The sequence below is a fragment of the Macrosteles quadrilineatus genome, unplaced genomic scaffold (assembly GCF_028750875.1).
Source record: "Macrosteles quadrilineatus isolate MER2022 unplaced genomic scaffold, UCM_ALF_1.0 Scaffold_2__2_contigs__length_208266976, whole genome shotgun sequence".
NCBI classification, from domain to species: Eukaryota; Metazoa; Arthropoda; class Insecta; order Hemiptera; family Cicadellidae; genus Macrosteles; species Macrosteles quadrilineatus.
Window position 1 is genome coordinate 116,939,054 of NW_026542595.1, and position 22,741 is coordinate 116,961,794.

The following is a 22,741-nucleotide window of genomic DNA, read 5'->3' on the forward strand; positions in this document are numbered from 1 at the left end:
TACAAATGTGCCCTAACACTATCCCAAAACGACTTTTCGTTCTCAATTGGCCCTCTATCAATGACCTGTGTTGTCTGCAAAGCGAGGCATTTTGAGAAGGAGAAAACCGGCCGAAATGCTTTAGGTTGATCAATAACGAAGATAAACATGGACAACCTTATATGGCTACTAGCTGTAACCCGCGGGCTTTGCCCCGTTTAACTTCTTAATTTTCAAGATGATCTCGTTCGCATGGCTCAATCACGTCCTGGTTGAAGTTCGTTCGCTACGCTCACTCACCTTTAGGCTGGAGCTCGTTCGCTGCGCTCACTTGCCTTCAGGTTAGCTCGTTCGCTACGCTCACTTGCCTTCAGGTTAGCTCGTTCGCTACGCTCACTTGCCTTCAGGTTAGCTCGTTCACTACGCTAACTCGCCTCCAGGTTGAAGTTCGTTCGCTATGCTCACTCACCTTTTGGTTGCAAATTAGCTGTTGTCATAAATGTAAAAGAAATAATAGTGCTGCACCCTGTTGGTAATCCTTGTAACTTAAATGCTATTGAACATCATAGAACAGAACCAACTTGTTTAGTTGAAACAGCTGTTAAGATTCATTAATTCCATTTACATATGAGTAAATATGAAGGTTAACATGGGAAACTCCAGAGCCACTGGGGCGGAGCCCGAGAGTCCGATCAGAATAAAAACAGCTTGGTTTTCCTATTTAATGCCTAAAGAATCAGTGTACCAAATTTCAGCCTCCTAGGTAAATGGGAAGTAAGAGAATTAGTGATGAGTGAGTGAGTGAGTCAGTCAGTCAGTCAGTCAGTCAGTCAGTCAGTGATGGCTTTGCCTTTTATATATATAGATAAGTCAGGAAATGTTTGTAGAAAACATTAAAAAGCAATACCAGGTTATGAAATATGATACAATATTTACAGGAAATGTTGATTACTGTTGAGTTACACACCGGTAATCTTTGAGTTGACTCTTTTAAACTCATTGTAAATATGACTGTTATTCGTTTTGTGATAACTCCTGTAATACTTTGCAATTGCTCGAATTCGAGCAACATGTATACTAGTTGAGGATATTTAAATGATAACTTTGGTGTTTGAAAAACTATTTTTGGATCATTAACTCTACAGCAGCTGTTTAAAACTATCCAAGATGGCCGCTAGCCTCCAAGGACTCTTAAAATATTGTTGTTGATTATATTTGTTTTACTGTAATAAATTGACACTTTGTAGCATAAGAAGTAATAAAAATAATACTAAATATGGGTTTTAAGACAATACACTAGTACCAACAAGCATGTACAGTAAGTTTTTTCTGTACATCTAGCGACAATCTTACCAATTAATAAATCTTACAAGATAGTTTCTAGGTGTATAGAAACCTTATTGTAAAAGGTACTATAATACCAACTAGTAGGAGAGTCATCATCACCTTTGGCTTGTGTGATCAGTTATCGGTGGAGGGGAGGGGGTGGTTTCAGGACGAGGGGGTGCTGAAGGTGAAGAGTACAGTATTTTACGGTACAGCAATACGGCATTACGGCATTTTAGCAATACGTAATAAAATAACTGTACTACGTTTTTAATTACAATCTCTTCTAGTATGTGATAGAAACAAATATAAATAAAATACACAAAATGTACAAATCTACTAAACAAAACCGGCAGTTGCTATTATATAAATTGTATCCAATTATCAGCGCTCTACATCGCCCTTTATTTTTATATATACAGTATATAGCAATTTAGTTCAAATTGCACATTTTTAAATGACGTGGGAAGCATGGGAATATTACCAAAACATGTTTGTAGCGTTTCTCTGGGGGTGATGAAGATTCTTATCTGAAGTGATCAAAATGTCGAGGTTTCTTAAGAGTCTAGCCTAGGAGGATTAAACATTAAGGAGAGGGCATGCGAATAGGGATATACATGTTGCGGTGAAGCCTAGTACCTAATAGCGGTGAAGCTTATGGTAGAACCGTTAAGGATTTAAAGTCAACGGTAGAACACTCGAGTGGCAAAAACCGTAGCTACCTATAATAAACATGGATGAGATTGGGAAACTTTTGCGTAGAATGTTTTCTGTGCTTTTACTAAAAAGCGAAATCTTTCTGCTATCGCATCCTCTGACGCCACAGTGCGTACGTAGAAGACCCTATCATTATTTTATAGTTATTTGATTTGTTTTCATGCAAATATTTTCAAATAGGTACTTCTACTTTTTTATGATTTGAGTATATGATTATGAACCACACAATCTATATTAACACAACTAGCTGTTACACACGGGCTTAACCCCGTTTGACTTCATAAGTATTAATAAAAATATTGGTTGGTTAAGTTAAACAGAAATTAGCAAAACATAATACAGTAATACAAACAAATAATAACACCTAAATTTAATTAGGTAATAAATTAAAATATTAACAAACAAATAAGTACAGATGAGGTATTTTTAACATTAGGTATATAAGTGTTCCCTTTAGAAAGGAATTGCGACCTTAAAGGGCAATTTATGGCATAATGGATAGTTTTGCGCAAGGTTTCTCGTAATGACAAACATTTTAAGTATATGGTTTATGGGGGTGTGACTTTTATTTTTCTCATGTGGGATTTATGGATAGTAGTAGGACAAAAAACATGAATCCTTTTTAAAACCATATTAACTGGCCATCTTAGTACATATTATTCGTTCATTAATACATTCTTCCTCTTATGTAGGTTTCTAATATTCCGATTCCATAATATGAGTTATTAATTTTGTTTGCGTGATTTATGTAGACCTATATAAATCTTTTAAATACTTCACTGCTATTTCAGTAACTTAATCTCTAAAATGACATTCTAACGGTCCTAATTGGTTGGCGTGTACGGTTGCCTTAAAAACGTTATATTGTAATGCAGGTATCTAAAAATCCCCCCCCCCCCCCACACACACACAAAACGGATCGGCGCGCGGTCGGGCTGGCTTCAACAAAACTAGAGCTTTTCCTCTATCCTCCTAAAATTTAATCCTCCTACATTCTAGCTGTGTTAAATTTGCTACTATAGTTCGGCCGCTTAGAAAGCGACCTCCTCCAGCATTAGTTTAGCATTAGCGCGCAAGTCGTTTTCTAAGCGGCCGAACTATACAGTCAAAATCATAAGGGCATTTGTTATTATTATTCAGTTTGTTTACGTAAATATTTCCTCAAAATCTTCATTATAACGAATCTTGAACTTTTTACTTTATCACTGTAATTTGGTAACTTTCTATGTAGTTCTGTTTGTACATCAGATGTACTAGTATTAGGTATTGGTTTTTCTTGAATATTTTAGTCTCCTTTTGTGTTAGTCGTGTGTTCATCAGAGCCGGCCTTAGGTACAATGCCCACACATTGGGTATAAAATACAGAATAATTTAAAAGTATTAAAATTTTACAATATTTATGTTAATTATAAAAAATTAAAAGGGGGAATTATTTTATCATCAATTTTTTGTTTGCACCATCCAAGGCCGGCTATGGTGTTTACAGTTGAAATCTATTTAAACTTCGATATCTATCTCCACTGATTTGACAGAATTTAAAAAAAAAAAGAATCGGCTTTATTACCTTATATAACGTATCTATTAAATTTTGAAGTAATACAAATTTTATATAAAATTCTTTTCAACCCATTTTCAATGTCTTAAAAACAAATCATTTATTATGTTGAATAGTTGCTAAGGCTTAAAGTTAAAGAAAAACATTTATGAAAAACATGCAAAATTTAAATTTCCATGTTATTTATACATTACCTACATAGAATAATTAAACCGTTGCAGTTTGCTTGTTTATGAACACATTTGTATGAAATTTGGCAAATAAATTTATTTAGTAATAATATATTAACATTTTACAAATAAAATTACCCTTCGTTGTAGCAACTCGCGTGATAACTCATTAAACTTAGGTTATTATTTAACTTCGGAATAAACATGACTATTTAAGGAGATATTTTGATGAAAATCCAATCGAGCAAATAGAAATTCACTTATTCCGCTGGTTTTCTGTGGCTGGGGTGATAAAACATTGATTAAGCAAATAAAATTATCCAACTATTGTAATACAGTGGAACAGTAAACTACTCATAAAACTCACACAGAAAAATAAAATAATACATTGTCGACTTAAGCGTACAGTGACACTAACGTCTTGAAACAAACATAAAAAATCGTTTTACAATAGGATGAAAAGTCTATAAGCTAATCGGTACAATAAATTCGGACACCTAGACTAAAATCTAAAACTACAAATAAAATTATTTGATCCAGAGGAATCATGGATCAGAGTTTCGGTAAAACATTACAGTATAATGGAACAAATTAGATATTATTCTAGTTAGTTGTTTTTTATCTTTATGTTTTCCAACATGTTTTGCTTACGTTTATAGTTTAAGGTTGTGTAAATAGATTATTTTCATACACGATATGTTTATAAAGTAAATAAAATAGCTTATTTAAATTTTTATCTTTTTGAAAAAGCAGTTTCATTTTGTTTCCCTTTCGTTAAGGTTACCTCTCCTCAGATTATACCTCAGATTTCTCCACAGATAATTGACTTGATTGCCTCAATCATATTCATAAATATTATACACTACGATGTATTTTACAATTGGAATAGCTCAAAGTTGTTGTGATGTGCATAGAAAAAATATAATAAATTCTTATTTGTTGCAAGTTCCTATCAACCATATACATTTTGCCATATAACTTGGTAATTTAGGGGGATGCCTCAATCACACTCATACTGATTATTCTACACATTGTATATTAACATTAGAATACCTCAAAGTTGATGTGATGGACTTAGGAAAAAGGTTGTGCACTTTTTCCTGATGCGAGTTCCTATCAACCATATACATTTTGCCATATAACTTGGTAATTTAGAGGACTGCCTCAATCATACTTATACAGATTATTCTACACATTGTATATTACCATTAGAATACATCAAATTTGATGTGATGGGCTTAGGAAAAAGATTGTGCACTTTTCCTGACGCAAATTCCTATAAACCATATAGATTTTGCCTTATAGCTTCGTAATTCACTGGACTGCCGCAATCATACTCATACTGATTATTCTAAACATTGTATATTACCATTAGAATACCTTAAAATTGATGTGATGGGCTTAGGAAAAAGATTGTGCACTTTTCCTGACGCAAATTCCTATCAACCATATAGATTTTGCCTTATAGCTTCGTAATTCACTGGACTGCCGCAATCATATTTACCCTGAGTATTCTACACATTGTATATTACCATTAGAATACCTCAAAGTTGATGTGATGGGCTCAGGAAAAAGATTGTGCACTTTTCCTGATGCGAGTTCCTATCAACCATATACATTTTGCCATATAACTTCGTAATTCACTGGACTGCCGCAATCATACTCATACTGATTATTCTAAACATTGTATATTACCATTAGAATACCTCAAAGTTGATGTGATGGGCTTAGGAAAAAGATTGTGCACTTTTTCCTGATACGAGTTACTATCAACCATATAGATTTTGCCTTATAGCTTCGTAATTCACTGGACTGCCTCACTCATATTTATACTGAGTATTCTACACATTGTACATTACTATTAGAATACCTCAAAGTTGATGTGATGGGCTTAGGAAAAAGATTGTGCACTTTTTCCTGATACGAGTTACTATCAACCATATACATTTTGCCTTATAGCTTCGTAATTCACTGGACTGCCGCAATCATACTCATACTGATTATTCTAAACATTGTGTATTACCATTAGAATAGCTCAAAGTTGATGTGATGGGCTTGGGAAAAAGATTATGCACTTTTTATGTTCGGAGTTTTAATTGTTCGCGTTATGTTAAGCCTTAGCTACGTATAATGTACAGTACGGTCTCAAATATGCCTTTTAAAATACGTCAAATAATTAGTTTTAACTTGTATACACGTTTTATCAATGTATTATTGACATTATATAAATATAAAAACATCATTTCGCATCGTATTGTCATTGATTTGTGTTTCCGACATCCCTGCAAAACACGTTTGTGGCGTCCGCAGGCGTTTCAACCCACATCTATTACAAACCGAAACTTTTCCTGACGCAAATTCCTATCAACCATATAGATTTTGCCTTATAGCTTCGTAATTCACTGGACTGCCGCAATCATATTTACCCTGAGTATTCTACACATTGTATATTACCATTAGAATACCTCAAAGTTGATGTGATGGGCTCAGGAAAAAGATTGTGCACTTTTCCTGATGCGAGTTCCTATCAACCATATACATTTTGCCATATAACTTCGTAATTTATTGGACTGCCGCAATCATACTCATACTGATTATTCTATACATTGTATATTAGCATTAGAATACCTCAAAGTTGATGTGATGGGCTTAGGAAAAAGATTGTGCACTTTTCCTGACGCAAATTCCTATCAACCATATAGATTTTGCCATATAACTTCGTAATTCACTGGACTGCCGCAATCATACTCATACTGATTATTCTAAACATTGTATATTAGCATTAGAATACCTCAAAGTTGATGTGATGGTCTTAGGAAAAAGATTGTGCACTTTTCCTGATGCGAGTTCCTATCAACCATATAGATTTTGCCTTATAGCTTCGTAATTCACTGGACTGCCGCAATCATACTCATACTGATTATTCTATACATTGTATATTAGCATTAGAATACATCAAAGTTGATGTGATGGGCTTAGGAAAAAGATTGTGCACTTTTCCTGATGCGAGTTCCTATCAACCATATACATTTTGCCATATAACTTCGTAATTTACTGGACTGCCTCAATCATATTTATACTGAGTGTTCTACACATTGTATATTAATACCTCAAAGTTGATGTGATGGGCTTAGGAAAAAGATTGTGCACTTTTCCTGACGCAAATTCCTATCAACCATATAGATTTTGCCTTATAGCTTCGTAATTCACTGGACTGCCTCAATCATATTTATACTGAGTATTCTACACATTGTATATTACCATTAGAATACATCAAAGTTGATGTGATGGACTAAGGAAAAAGATTGTGCACTTTTTCCTGATACGAGTTCCTATCAACCATATAGATTTTGCCTTATAGCTTCGTAATTCACTGGACTGCCTCAATCATATTTATACTGAGTATTCTACACATTGTACATTACCATTAGAATACCTCAAAGTTGATGTGATGGGCTTAGGAAAAAGATTGTGCACTTTTTCCTGATACGAGTTACTATCAACCATATACATTTTGCCTTATAGCTTCGTAATTCACTGGACTGCCTCAATCATATTTATACTGAGTATTCTACACATTGTATATTACCATTAGAATAGCTCAAAGTTGATGTGATGGGCTTGGGAAAAAAGATTATGCACTTTTTATGTTCGGAGTTTTAATTGATCGCGTTATGTTAAGCCATAGCTATGTATAATGTACAGTACGGTCTCAAATATGCCTTTTAAAATACGTCAATTAATTAGTTTTAACTTGTATACACGTTTTATCAATGTATAATTGACATATATAAATATAAAAACATCATTTCGCACCGTATTGTCATTGAATTGTGTTTCCGACATCCCTGCAAAACACGTTTGTGGCGTCCGCAGGAGTACCAACCCACATCTATTACAAACCGAAAAAGCGCCGATGAAAAGAGCCGCTAACTTCACGACGGTGGTCTACCCCAGTCCTCTGACTCTTGCCCTCTGCTGCTATTTATTTATTAATTTTTTTGTGAGTTTGCATGTTCATCTTGTGCAACTTTAACGTGTATTTATTTGCATTATTTCCTATTTGTAATTTAAATCGCCGATTTTAATTCGTCTTATACTAATGTTTTATCATATACTTGCTCTGGTATCATAGACTTAACAGTAGTGGGTCCTATATTTTTTATTTATTACAAGTCCATGCCTGCTGCCGGTCTTGTCTTGAACTATTTGTTCATTATTATTAGGCTATCAGAATACCAGTCACTTAAGACTCGCCAACCTTATCCTGGATATTGAGGCACAATTATGTTTAAGAAGTAAGTAGGCCTACTTAGTTTAAATGAATTTTTACCTCTCATACGCCTAGGCTTGAAAGCATTGATCCCTATAGCGTATTATTGGTCATAGCCTTCTGACCTCTAAATTAGTATCATCACATTCTTCTAAACTAGCCTAGATTAGTTTTATTCCACTTTATTAAACACAGAGGATTCACCTCCGGTAACCGGACGTGGATTAGGCATCTGGCAGTGATGTCGCCGGGTTGTGGTGGCCCGGAACGCTATTACCACAATGATACGATGTTCAGCCATCAGTGTTCGTGGTGTAGTGGGTAGCGTGCTCAGCTGATATGCGAGAGGTCCCCGGTTCGAATCCCATAACTTTACTTTTTGTGAAAGATTTTGCATTCATAATGCCATTTCTTCTAACAACTTACATCTTTTGTTAAAATTTTTGGCATTAAGTTAATTTTATTTTTTGAACAGAATTTAACCTTCATTCAAATCTTTCCCTACGGTATCAGCGAGTTTGGTTGGTTAGGTTAGGTTACATTATGAAAGTAACTGCCACAGGCTACGCCTAATCCACGTCCGGTTACCAGACGCGTATCCTCTGTGTTTAATAAAATGTATTGCATATATGTGGGTACACTTAATATTTTCTAAAATAGCTTACCAAAAGAATACGTGGATCGCCTCTCAGTTCATATCAGGCCTACAGCAATTAGTTAGGCCCTATGTAACTTAGTTCTAACTTATACTTAAAGAGTTTGGTCTGTTAACGGTTATGTTGTACTTCTAACCCAGAAACATAGAAGGTTCAAAACTGCTTTAACCATACTAAATAATTCTAAAATGGGCCTAACTTGCAGTACGGTAAGTCAAATAATCTTGAGTGATGTGACGTGTCGAGTACTTTTCTGACTCGTTTTTTGAGAAGAAAAGCTCTAAGGTTGAGGCATCAGTAAGTAATACCCATCCCATAACACTTCTATATGAAATTAACCCTTTAAAAATAAATCAAAATACTTGTAATTTTCAGAATAATATTTAAGTTCATTCATCAAGACCAAGTTCCATTTATCAAGTTCATTTTACTATGCTCCTTAACCTTTTAAACTCACTTATAATCATATTATTTAAGCCTAAATTTGATATAGGCCTAGATGCATTGTACTTATTTAAAATTATGTTTGTATTTTAGATTCGATGAAAAAGAAAGCATCTCTGGAGTCCAGCAATTGAAATCTTCTGTTCAAAAAGGAATTAGGTCAAAGTTATTGGAACAATTTCCACACTTAGAAAGCTACATTGATACAATATTACCTAAGAAGGATATTTTTAGGATAGTTAAGTGGTGAGTGTCTTAGCATTAAGTTAACTACGGTAGAATCCTGCTATTGAGATCCGAACCTGTTCGGATTTAGCCTAGTAATTTGCTATTCCAAATTAGGCTACTAAAACTAATTCAATGTGTCGATGGTGAAATTGTCCGGTTTATTGTTGACATTTGTGTCCGGTTTAAAGATATTAGTGTTATGGCAGTACCTAATAACGAGAGATGATTAGGTATCTTAAGATGTAGCGTATGTGGGAGATTTAATAACAACGTAGACATGACGTCAGGAGACGACACGTTTGCTGCAACATTTTAGACTATTTAAAGCTTTTTTATTGCTTACAGAGAAATCTAACTTCACCAACAGTCGTTGTATCACTACTTCTTTGTCAATGTTATTGTTATATTATGTTAGCATTATTGTTAGCCAACGGCCGCAGCAACACTGTTAGCTTTGCTCTACTAATGTCCGAAAAATCAACCGTAGAATATTCAGTATTCCCCATGTTGTTGCTTACATTACATCGCAATCAAAACACAATTGTTGCAAAATTCAACGTAATTGACAGCTTCGGCAAAGTAGGTGGCGACTTCGCTAGTTCCTTTGACGTTTGCAGCAATATTGTAATTGTAAGCTTTTCCAAAACCTGCGGCGAGATTATTGTGGTGGCATAGTCTCAGAGTAAGCGTCGTATTAGGTTATCAAAATTTATCTTCTCAACTTGAGTTTTAAATAAACTTAGACAATTTTACAAATTAGTAGTAGGATACAGAGTAGCAAGACTACTGTACAATTGAATAAGTTGTTTTTAAGATTAAAAGACAAACATATTTATTTAGTTGTATGATCAAGTAACCGTAGGCTACAGAAATCAGCATGGAATTAACTTACTTATATGTTACAGTCGTACCAGTTTGCAAGCAAACTCGTAGGCTATGTGTATCTGCCAAATTAACCTAAGCATTACTTATCCATTATAAAACTTGTTGTATTTTGTGGTTGTTTGCAGAGACCATAAAGATCAGTGAAGACAACTAAAACAATGATGTATATTTAAATAATCAAATTTGAGACTGTGTCAATTCATTCTGTACCTCGTGATTCAGCCCAGGGTATCCCAGCTATTGTGACAGTGTGTTACATGAATGAGGTTGTGATGGTAAAACCAAGCATATTTACCAAGGATTTTTCAAAGCCCAAATTGGCAGAATTTTATATGGTTATCTAGTTGACATTCTGCCTAAGCACAATCATGATAGGTAAACACTGCTTATTAAACCTTTTGTTTTGTTCCAGCCATGATCATATAGAAATCATAGTAAACGGATCTGGTGAATTGTTATTCTTCCGACACAGGGAAGGACCATGGATGCCGACTTTGCGACTCTTGCACAAATGTATGTACGATACAGGATTGATTTCTAAGTCTTATTTTAAACTGTTTTAATCTATTTGTTCATTTACTGATTCATTTTCAAATCTGGTGTGTTGATACCACTAGTTTGAGAGGTTCTGCTTTCCCTTAGTGAGAATTTTGATGTTCTTTCACTAACACATCTTGAAAATGAATTGTTTTGTATACAAATTGTAAGTTAATTTGTTTGGACCGTTGAAAAAAAAAATCAAATAAAACATCTTTGCAGTAAGTGAAATCGGTTTTTATCTCCAGTTCTAATCACTTTTGTCATTACAGATCCGTTCATCCTGCCATGGCAGCAAGTAGACAAGGGCGCCATCAGGTTTGTGCTGAGCGGAGCCAACATCATGTGTCCCGGTCTGACCAGCCCCGGCGCCATCATGACTCCGGCGCCCAAGGGCACCGTTGTTGTATCCTTAGAACACATACCAATCCAACGGATAAGTTTGGAGTCTAAAAGGATTCTAGTGTATAGATCGTAACGCATCCCCTCCCACACTGTTGCTTTTGTTGTTTTGCACAGTAATGTTAACAACCTGTTGCCGTTGGACTAGTTTATACCGCTAGCGTGTAGTATAGTAACACTCATTTGTTGGAAGCCTTTTCCCCTCACCCCTTCCACATTAAATGCCTAATTTAGATGATGTAAACCATTATCAAATACATAGAACTGTACAGGGTGGAATTTTGAGCACACTAAAACAAAAAATTTAGTCTACAGCTCTACTTTACCCATGTCATGGTATTAAATTCTTTTCACCATTTCTTTTATCCATTAAAATAGGCTACTTACATTTTTTATATAGGTTTTTTAAATTAGTTTTTCGTACCGTACTTTACTGCATGAAGGGAAAAGTTATTGGTTCTCAGGGTATTAAAAATGTGAACCTATTCTATGCTTTTATTGCTTTATAATTACTCTTAATGTCAAGCCTCAAAAGATATCTTAGTTCGCCTAGAAGAGTCACAAAACAAAATAATTACTGTAACTTCCATACAAAAAGTCAGAGTGATAAAAGATGGTGTAACCCGCCACTTGGTCTTTCTAGCCACTGCGGTGACATTCACTGGTGCTATTACATTTGGCAAAAACCTTAAGTTTCACTTGCCAAATAACCGGTTTTCTTATACAACCCTACAGCTCTATCACATAGGCTTAATTTAACACTAAACACCATGTGTATATTCGTTTGAAAATTCACCTAATATCGACTGACAAATAATCAAGTATTGCCCAGCATTGTATTGATCTGCTGTAGGGACTGTGGACTTGAACTAGAAACAACAATCATAAAGAAGTAGGACTCCCGTCACCACTAGAATTAAATCCAGAATGTTACTGTGTTACAGACCTATAGACGGTCAAGTGTCCAACATGCTCGGTTTATTTAATTAATGAACTATGCAATTAAAATTTTACTGCATTTTATTCTAAGTTAAATTTGCTTGTATTTTATTCCTTAATGCATACCTCAGGCTATCATGGCGGAAGGGAAGCAGCATGCACTAGCTGTCGGGATCACAACTTTATCAACAGATGAAATGTAAGTGCCATGATTGTTGTAAATTATTATTAATTCACCGCTAAAAACTATAAACTTAAAATTAGTAGGCTACAGCACTTTTCATTTTTTGTGGATCCACTTAGCAGATTGTTTTTACCTTACTTCAGGCTAGGCCCAGGGGCTATGACATGATCACTTAGATAAAATCCATTGGTGATTTGGTGGGATTTTAACCTGGGACTGAAGTCTTGAGCTCTACCATTAGACCAGCTCGCTCCCCAAATCCATTTAACAGTATGTTTGCTGTATACAAATTAATTAAATTTTTTGTTAGCAAGGAAATTATTTTTGTTTCTTTAAATCAAAAGTTAAAGTAAATAGCATTGAAGAATAATATTGTAGACATTAACGCACAAGTACATTTTCTTTGTTCACTCTAAATGATTTTTTTATAGGGGAATTTTTTTTGTTTCTTTAAACCAAAAGTTAAAGTAAAAGTAAATAACATTGAACAAAGATACTCATTAACGCCATGACGGTATTTGAAATGCATGACACAAACGTAGATACTACAACTGCCTGGTTCAAAGTCCAGTGTTCTCAGGTTTCAAGGCTTAAATTTCTGTGCTCTAAACACTGGAGACCACCAAAACCCTGTAGACTCGGTTCCAAATCATGTTTCTTTTGCAGAGCAAAAGTCAATAAAGGAATAGGAGTTGAAAATTGCCACTACCTGAACGATGGACTTTGGCAGATGAAGCCTGTCAAGTGAAGGACGTCAACCAAGTTGATTCTGGGCCAAACTAATTGTTGATTATGGAAATAAAGCTGTTTCTATGTATATTTTATAATGTTTGTGTTATTTCTGTTATTCCCTAACTCTACACTAAATTTACGTTTAATTAAATAAATCAGACAACTAATTAAAAAAAAAGGTTCTATACTTTTTGAAAGATATATTTATAACAATTAATTCTATTATAATTCATTTTTATAGCCCCAGGATTGCGTTTTATAACTAATTATGGTAAAAACTTACCTTGTCAGTCAATCCTTGACATGTTTTGTGGTGTCAAAAATAACTTGCTACATGTTTCGGTGGTTCTTTAATTCCACCATCGTCAGGCACACAAAAGGATCCACTTCTTGAGGTGTCGTCAGAGTTGTTACACACATTTTACACAAACACAAAACACGAAACGATTAATTACGGTAACAGATAGGCCTATCAACTTATGCACGTACATTGCCGCGGGCAGGACTGGAAGTAGACTGAACCAGGTTATGAAGGACTGACGTGGACTCTGGATTGTCGTCTGTGTTATCAACAGCTGATATTGGACTATTGTAGTGACGGTGTAGAGTGTTGAAAATATAATGGGATTCATAATTGAGTTTTTCATTCAAAATTTGTGTCCTGTCCCTGGTTTTTATGTCCTTATATATTTCAAACTCCTCTAAGGTATTTAATAAGTTTCCTTTCCTACAGTAATGTAGAATGTCAAGTCCGTCATTTATATCCAGCATATCATGGTTATTGTTAATAATGTGTTGAGCGAATTTGGATTTCTGCAATTTAAGTGTAGGGCCTGGTCGATGCTCTTTGTATCTTATTTTGAAAGCTCTCCCACTTTGTCCTACAGGGCAATCAGCACATTTCATGCGGTATACACCTGTATACCTCCAGAGGGGAGGTAATTGCCCGGTGTTGGAACCGGCACTTCAGGTAGACCACAAGCTATGGACGACTGGACAAGCCAGCCTCTTTGGGTTGTACCCAAAGTGAGAGTACCCAGTGACATTCCCTCCATTCAGGGTGGTGGGGTGTTCAGCTCTGCTAGTGTTGATTAAGTTCATAGATCTTTCACCTGCCTGTAGCTTGTGGTTGTGACTGAGTCCTACCTGTTGTGTACGACTGACATTTTGTGAGGCATATCCTCGACTTTGGAAGTAGCCTCGTCCTGGGAGGTGAAATACCTAGCCCCCAGAGGGGAGGTAAATGCTCCGTGTTGGTATCGGCATTTTCAAGTAGGCCACAGACATGGACGACTGGGCATTGGGTCCCAGTGACATTCCTTTATCCAGGATGGAGGGGTGTTTAGCTCTAGGAGAGATGGAAGTACATCATAATCTCTAACCTACCTGTGTCTGTGGTTCTTTGGGCTTCGGCCTGCTTGTTGTGTGCGACCAGCATTCAGTGGGCAAATCCTCGACTTTGGAAGTAACCTTTCCTGGAGGTGAAAACGGGCAAGTACCCGCAGCTCACGGGGACACTCAAGGGCAACGTAACTTTCCGCAGTGTGAGGGCAACGGTTTGTAGGTACTTATGCAAACCAATCCCTGTCTCTGAGCACGGACGGTATGGTTATCTTGAGTGTGGGGGGTTCTTCCCGGAACCTCAATTGAGTCAAGGGTGTCGCCACCTCTGGTGGATAGGTTCATCCGGGTGGGTCCCACTTCTATACCTGCCTCCTTTTGGGAAACCCTGATTGCCTGGCAGTGATGTTGGGTCTGACGGGCAAACGAAGTAGATCGGGTGCTGGGTCCGAGCCCGCCAGGGGTATCTGGGGATCTATCGCTCTGGTTATCTCTGGTTTCCCAGCAATGGGTAAGGCCTCGATCGGGCAGCGGTGTAAATGGGAGGTTGGGGTTCCCCCCGTCAGCGTGCTGACAGTCCCCTTCCTCCTGGCTATCGATGGCGGGTTCTGCCTGTCAGGGACTAGATAGGTCCCGAGTGTTGCTTGCACTAAATGCGTCGGGGCGCTCTACCATGGACCTCTAGGTCTCGACCTAGTGGAACCCAGGTGGAGTGACGCTTAAACAAGCAGCCGGAATCCCTGGTTAGGATTGAGGGGCAACCCTCCTTCCGAAGGGTCTGCTTCGGCAGCCGGCGAGCCTGATGACCTTAAGTCATCCGCCCATGATGTGCTAAAGGTTGATGCGTAAGCTTCGGCATGGCCCCCACATTTAATTGTGGGCCCTGTTACCAGGATCTGGCTCGGGCCCCCCTACCAACCGGGGGGTCGGGGGGGTATGGAATACCCCCCAGCCTAGACGGGGGTCCGGGGGTTCTCCCCCGGGAAAATGATGAAAATGTCATGTATTTTAGTGAGTTTTTAAGGCAATCTAGGTATTAAATTAGTGAGTGGTAAATGGCACTTTTGCAGACTTTTTTTTAAGGAAGAAAAGAATTTTTCAATGAGTTTTATAAGACTTAAAATTACACGAAATCAGCAATTAAAACTATTATATCAATACACAAAAGCTCCATGCCTATTAATATTTTGTCTTTTTTATTTCCCTGTAAAAGGGTTTGGCTATCTTAACTGCTATAATTGTACTTTGTAATATGGAGTAGGAAAAAAACTTACGTAAATCGAGTTTAACAGCTTACACCAATGAAATCATATTTTATTCAGTGACAATTTTCATCAAGAATTTTAACAATACTACATTTTTTGGGAGTGGATGCCTGAGCTGCCGAACTTGCTCGAGTAGTCACGGAGAAAAACGAATGTGCACTAGTAACGCCGAGAATGACCGATGCTGTCGATGCCGATGCTATCCAATCCATGCTTTAGTACAGTATTATGTACCGTGCGAATTGGGAAGAAAACTTAGGTCAAAATTATTACAATCTTTCATATTTTTAAAACTACATAAAAGTGCAACCGGGACCAAATGTTGATAAAACGGGACGATTAAGCGTCCCGAGAGGATTTGTCGGGACGGACCAGTTCCCCTAAAACGGGACGTCTGGTCACCTTAGCTATGGTACATAGTACATGTAAATTTTTCAATGCTTTACAAAATTTATTTTAACTCATAACTATATTCATTCTTGAAACTATCAGTTCAATTATAAAACCAAACTTTGTTTATTATGGGGGGAATGAGGTAGGAGTGGCTAGGCGTCTGGCGGGAGGAAGTGGTAGAGGGAGTTTGTGGGGCCGGCCACTGGGGCCCGAGCTGGCTGTTCTGCTGTTGTATAGTACATACGCACCTACGCACCCATAGTATTTAAATATAAACTAGCCTAGAATCTAGAATTAATACATTTTAAATTATTTAACTTTTGTTTTTTGTAAAATTTATATATTATTATTTTATCAATTTATGATCTGCTGTAAAGTGATCTTCAATGGGGAAAAAAAAGAAAAAGAAAAAAAATGGGTAGGCCCGGGCCCCCTGAGGGCCCGGGCCGGGCCCTGTGACCAGAGTTGCGCCAGCCCCACCCTTGTGGGGGCCATGAGCTTCGGCCTACATCATGGGGCCCGGGTATGTCCTAAAGGATAGGTACCGGGTATGCAGTCAGGGGGCTTCGGCTCTCATGACAAAACGAAATGAATGAAATGAAATGAATGGTATACACCTGTCTTTTCGTATTTATCAACATGTGGGCGCTTGCCTTTAGATGTGTTGTTCAGCCGATTTGTAGTTTAGTAGTTTTAAAGGCTATTTTAACACCATGTTTATTGAGATCTTTCTTCAAATAGTTGTTCATTTGGTGGTTGTATTCAACACAGCAATACACTACTTTGTTATTTATTATCATTATTTGCTGGCATGCGGCATGTATTTTCCTTTTTCTTTGCAACGATTTTGTTCACCATCTCAGATTTCTAAAGTTTTTTTTTTTAGTTTGGATTCATCCAGCTGTCTAATCTCATCTGGTCTATTGACATGTTTAATAATGTTACCATTCTCTAGATCCACTTCCCAAATACTTGAGCGTATTAGTGTCTTTCGATTCCATGGTCTTCTTTGTGGTCACGTCGATGCTGCAAAACACCAACTGTTATATTAAGTATAATTCGTCAACGATTATACTTTTGTTACCAAACTTCGCCTTTTCAATTTGAACTGCCGTCAGCAGTCGATCAAGCCGATAATAAACACCTCCCGGGTGAACCTGTACTAATCCTTGATGGTATGGCTATAAACAAAACTAACGCCCTACTAATAGAATATTGCGGTTTAAGGTGAAGCAGTTTGACACACAGCAAAACTTATCTGTTCAAAAGATAATTTACTTGGCCTAAAAAAGGAACCCCACCCAGACATTATAATCACTGATTTTTATTTTGTTTTTGAATCACAACCCAAGGTGTTAAAGCCACCTGGCTGTACCAACGATTGGAAACCGATTCCGCTGTCTTCCACACATAACCAAACATAGAGCAAAGTAATTTAAATAAACCAGAAACAAAGATACTCTCTATAAAAATACCTCAAAACAATCTGTATCTGTTCCATTATGATATATGTGTAATTGAGCGGCATGCAATTAATGTAATATGCATATAAAACATTGTTATCTAAATTATAATAAGAGAAAATTATTTTAGATTTAAAAATGCTAAATCAAAATGTTAAGCTAAAACAGAAGAAAAGAAAAAGATTAATATACACAAGTCATTGTTGTCATGGTAACCAACTGCTTCACACGGAAACTGACTTGCTCCTAGTTACTGTTATATCAATAATGAATAGTCGTTTCAGAAAACCTGTGATTCTATAGTTTCAATTCACTCATTTACTCAGAGTTATAGTTAATATTAGTTTAAAACAACGTATAATGAGCCTTGATAAATACATTGGTGAAAGTGAATCCGGTCAAACTAGTGCTGTTACGAGCAATGAAAGATTGATATTGTTGTATCCTTTTATCTAATTTGTTGGGTTAGTCAAATAGTATTAACTCATTAAATAAGTTTAAGACCTACAAATATTGTCGTACCATTTATATAATTACTGACCATAAAATAAATCTTACAGAAAGCATTTATTATTCATTACTTATGTAATTTTTCTATATATTCAATACAGTAATCGTACATTGTTATTGTTCAGTAATTAAGTTATCGTATTTATGCTGACTGGGATTGGCTAGAATGTTTTTAAAAAATTTGTTTTTAACTTCAGGGTTGCAAATTTTTTCTTCCTTGACCCACCATTTCTCTGTTTCCTGTGAACCGCACAACGTGTAGACTTTTTTTCTTTTCTCTGTGGCCCCCTGCAAAATAATATAGTGTTAGATAATTATGACTTTCCAAATAGATCAAACAAAACATATCTTGAACTTTAGATTAGAAGAATATATTTAATAATATAATAATAATTATTAATATTAATATTGTATAGTAATATATCAAACCACTGTGACCTCACATGACTAAATAAACCAAATCCTTCAAGATTAATTACTACTGAATCACTCAAATCAATTTCCAATTGCAATTTTGCAATAAACCATCCACCATAAAACATGCTGCCAGACATATATTTCTTAACTGCACCAAGACATTCTCTAGGCTATGAGTGTCAGAGGTATTCAAACTTGTGTGTTGCTGACGAGCGGTGGCTGATATTTAGCTCAGGCAGTTTGGTTCACATGCTTGACACTCAAACAGGAAAGCTACGAACCCGACCTAGCGATAGAGGTTGTTGTATTGGACACGTCACTGTGAGTTTAAATAAGTTCAGTACCAATGTTTTTAATTAAATATTTAGCGATATTGATAAAACAATTATTATGTTATACAATTTAGATGCTGAAGTAGACACCCTATGTATGCTGATGAAATCTGTCGCTTTCTCAAAGAGGATTTAATTACATTATTGTACAGTAAAATGTTCTAATATTTAAGTCTTTTGTCTCGTTTAGCTCTTTTAACAGACAAAACATAGAACATTAAATTATGCTTTATCATCAAATGGATGAGTAGTATGACAAAGGGGCTGCTGGACCAGAAGTGATGTCACCGAGTGAATTGATATGTGAGCGAAAGTGACATATAAAATAAATTAGGGGTTTGTGAGGTATATGAGCTGAGAGGGCTTAAGTGACGTCTTATGAGAGTGGATATTTTTATCGTTCATTTCATTACTTTAGTTCAACACTTTGATATTTTTATGAGCTTTTATAAGTATCTGACGTTTGAACTTTTAGATTTTACCTGTGGTAACGCTTAACCTTTCATACTTTTTCTATACCACAGTATATTCTCAAAGACAAAAATTAGTGTCACTGACCGTCCCCAATGTTAAAAGACATTATTAACAGAGGTATTGAGATTCCATCACTATGTTTTGCTATACATGAACTTAGTTTAAAGGCATGATTGTGTTTAGTATATAGGTATTCCCGCAAAAAATAAAGAAACACAAAATCTTTGAAGAAAAAATAAGTAAATTAGTTATAGGTAGTTTGTTTTTGTCGGCTCAAACTATAATATAAAACATATTTCATTCATAGAGGCACTCCTTTTGTATTTACAGGAATTTTTCTGTGGTGCTACGTCTATTTGAAAAATGTTTATGAGCTACATAATAAAAGTAACGGTCAGGGTTGTCCCTGAAAATAATAAGTCATTACTGTACTGGTAGATGATATAGGCACTTTTTATTGTTCCAGAAAAATCCTACCCACCCTCACATAGCTGTGGGTGAAAAAGTATCAAATCCGCTGATTATTATTTATAACTGGCCGTCCTTTGAAGTAGTTAAGAAACTTGCTAACGGAACGGAAAGTGGTTATGTTTTCCTTACTTACAGGTAAGAAATATGTAGCTAGAAAAGCACTATAGCTGCATGTTCAGATAAGTTTGATCTTGGTGTACCGATTAAACCGTCTGTTGCTAGTACACCCTTTTTAAGTATTTCCCTTGTCTTGCACTGTAGCTGAGGTGGCTTTTTGCACGCATAGTGGTGAATAATAGTCCTGTAATCATTCTGTAGAGTGCAGCCATCCACCACTAACCACACAGAAGTATTACCCTCAAAATATTTCTGTTTCTGTCCGTTAAAACACCTATGCCGGCTAATTTAAAGATTTTTAGTTTTGTTTTCTGTTTGAGGTGTAAAGATACTTGATCTGAAGTCAACTTATTATGTGTCATAGGCTACAAGTAATAACTGTTAAATTTTGACAGTAGAGAGCTCTTTCAAGAGGTTATTATATTTAACGTTTTATTGAAAAAGTTTGTATGTATGTATTGACAATGTAATCTGTTTTACTCATGTTGATTTGGTTATCCCATACAGTCCGGATGGAAGGATACTCTGCTCCCAAGGGGGAGGCCCAGACTACTCCATGACTTTGTGGGATTGGGAGTCATCCACTGTGATTGCCCGGAGTTCCTCCCCTCAAACCCTGAGGGTCTTCTTCTCCTCCTTTGCCGATAACTGCATCATCGCTTGCGGTAATCGTAGAGAGCGGTTGCGAAAAAAGACTTGTGTGAAATAGTATTTTACTATGCCAGTGTTTCGCGTTGTAGTTGTGTCTTTGTATCTTTTTGCGAGCTGCAAGTGAGCTGCATACATTTCGGAAATTTACAATTATAAGTTTAAAACAATCAGTCGTGTGTGTTTTCTAATCCAGAAATATAATATTTTGAAATTAAAATAGTATCAGTATGCTATGAGACTTCCCGAAAATTTTGTATCTTGCTTTGTGATACATGAAATTGCCTATATTAACCTTCTAATACAATTTAGAAGGTTCTGAAACAGGGTTTACATATTTTTTTATACCTCCCTATATGAACATAAAACCTGGCATAAACGGGTTAGAATGGCAAAAGTTACTTGGGGAGCATATTAGTAAAAGTATAATAACAATAATGTAAAATTTAAGAGAATGCCCTGGCAATAAAATACTCTTAAAACACAACATGATCGGTTCTTCCTACAGGAGATGAAGGTGTGAGATTTTGGGAGTTGACCAAAACCTACACAGGTCTGAAACTGTTGAGTCAAAAAGGACGGTTCAACGTACTTGACGAGTCTCAAGTTTTAGCCGTCTTCTGTATGCCAGATGGACAGGTATGATCGTTGAAAATTAGAACGCAAACCATATAAACCATAGGCCTAGTACAGTTTTAGTCACGATATTTATATTACTTGATTGAATGTTGATTTCTGCTACGGTAGTTAAATACCATAAGCAATAATTTTAATAATAGTGTAAGAACTGTAATATATTCGTAAATCTTACTAGGAAAGGAGATGAGAAAGAATATAAAGTATAGGAGCAGATAAAAAAGTTAATTAACTCTAATCTCTTTGTTGTCAATTCAACTTCTTTTACTCGCTAGAGTTTTTACTCGTAGATTTATTTTTAACTACTGAATTCCTCAATAATGTATAACATCAACTAGGGTAGTGTTACACATTAAGCTTTGGTACCAGCTTAGATCCTGAATATCGGATGAGGTTGTTTGAAGTAGTTAAATCGCAGATGGTGAGTGGCTGCTCATGGGGAAACATTCTCGTCTGGGCGGACGGCAGAGTCATCATGGAGGCTTGTCAACGCAACAGACAACCTTGTCACGACAGCGCAATCGTTAACTTCACTTACAACCAAGAGATTGACGAGCTGTGCACTGTCGGTAAGTGTATATGAATTTATGAAAAGATTGGTGAACCCGGTACGATCGTGAATGTTTCTGGAGTGGATTCAAAACATATTGTTTGTGCAGAGTTGCAATAAGTTTATTGACGGAAACATGAATAATGAGATTTAAGTGACGATTTTGATAAGTGTTGACATTTTCGCAGCTTTGGAAGCCTTTTTTTACCATGCTGAAAGTTTTCAGAGTGCGTTGTATTTTAGCCTTGCAGAGTTAACGAACATATGAGGCCTTTTTAAGATGTGTTGAAATATCAACTGTTTTGATATATTGAAATCACGAATACTAGAAAAATACCGGTATGGATCATAAACATAAACAAATGACGTTGTTGGCCCGAATCCTATACTAATAGCATTGAACATATGTTTTGACAGTTCCATTTAAGCAATATGTTAAATACTGTTTATTTTCGGGCCAAAAACGTCATTTGTTTATGTTTATGATCCATACCGGTATTTTTCTAGTAATCGTGATTGAAATCACTATATGTACAGTAGACTCCTAACTTGTTAGTAGGATTTTATTGTAAGAGAAAGACATTGTGACATTATTTTCCTATATTTTGCAAAACTCTGTTTTCTAGGAATGGATGGATGTATTAAAATGTGGCACTATGGTCGGTTCAAACTGGACCCGTTTTCTGATGACATGATAGTTGTGATCAAACCTGTGTTTGAGATCCAAGTCCGTGACGAAAGAGGATTTTCAGTCATATCTTATATTTTGAAGAAAAACTGTGACCAGAATGATTCCATTTGGTTTGCACAGGTAATAACTATAATAATCTAAAAACTTGCCATACTGACTAACCAATTTTATACTTGCTTCAAGAAAAAAAATGCAACCGTTACAATAAAAAAACAATGAAAAAAATGTTATGTACTGGTAGCTTCTTTAAAAGTAATTAAAAAAATACCTTGTTTGTAGAATAGCCAATAACCTATTGATACGCAATTGTGAGGTACCAAATTTTAAGGGGGGTAAAAAAACGTATTGATAGTCAACAAACACCATAACTTACCCGATTTTTATCCACAACATCCTACTCCTAGGC

General features: G+C 36.1%; 2 protein-coding genes across 2 annotated transcripts in view; both read left to right on the forward strand.

Annotated features, from left to right (window-relative positions):
* Positions 1-7,698: 7,698 nt before the first annotated feature.
* Positions 7,699-13,122, forward strand: LOC128986796 (malignant T-cell-amplified sequence 1 homolog). The gene is made up of 6 exons (XM_054407318.1): positions 7,699-8,045; positions 9,214-9,366; positions 10,646-10,746; positions 11,043-11,176; positions 12,243-12,310; positions 12,962-13,122. Exons 1-6 carry the CDS (start codon positions 8,035-8,037, stop codon positions 13,041-13,043), a joined length of 549 nt encoding a protein of 182 aa, XP_054263293.1. The 5' UTR covers positions 7,699-8,034; the 3' UTR covers positions 13,044-13,122.
* A 4,727-nt stretch (positions 13,123-17,849) lies between these two features.
* LOC128984811 (cilia- and flagella-associated protein 44-like) overlaps positions 17,850-22,741 on the forward strand; it is a 32,746-nt gene continuing 27,854 nt past the window's right edge. Inside the window, exons 1-7 of the mRNA XM_054404179.1 lie at positions 17,850-17,929; positions 18,575-18,737; positions 19,689-19,828; positions 20,318-20,475; positions 20,967-21,097; positions 21,513-21,663; positions 22,271-22,455. Of these exons, the coding sequence (XP_054260154.1) occupies positions 17,850-17,929; positions 18,575-18,737; positions 19,689-19,828; positions 20,318-20,475; positions 20,967-21,097; positions 21,513-21,663; positions 22,271-22,455 (1,008 nt within the window). The remainder of the gene's footprint in view (positions 17,930-18,574; positions 18,738-19,688; positions 19,829-20,317; positions 20,476-20,966; positions 21,098-21,512; positions 21,664-22,270; positions 22,456-22,741) is intronic.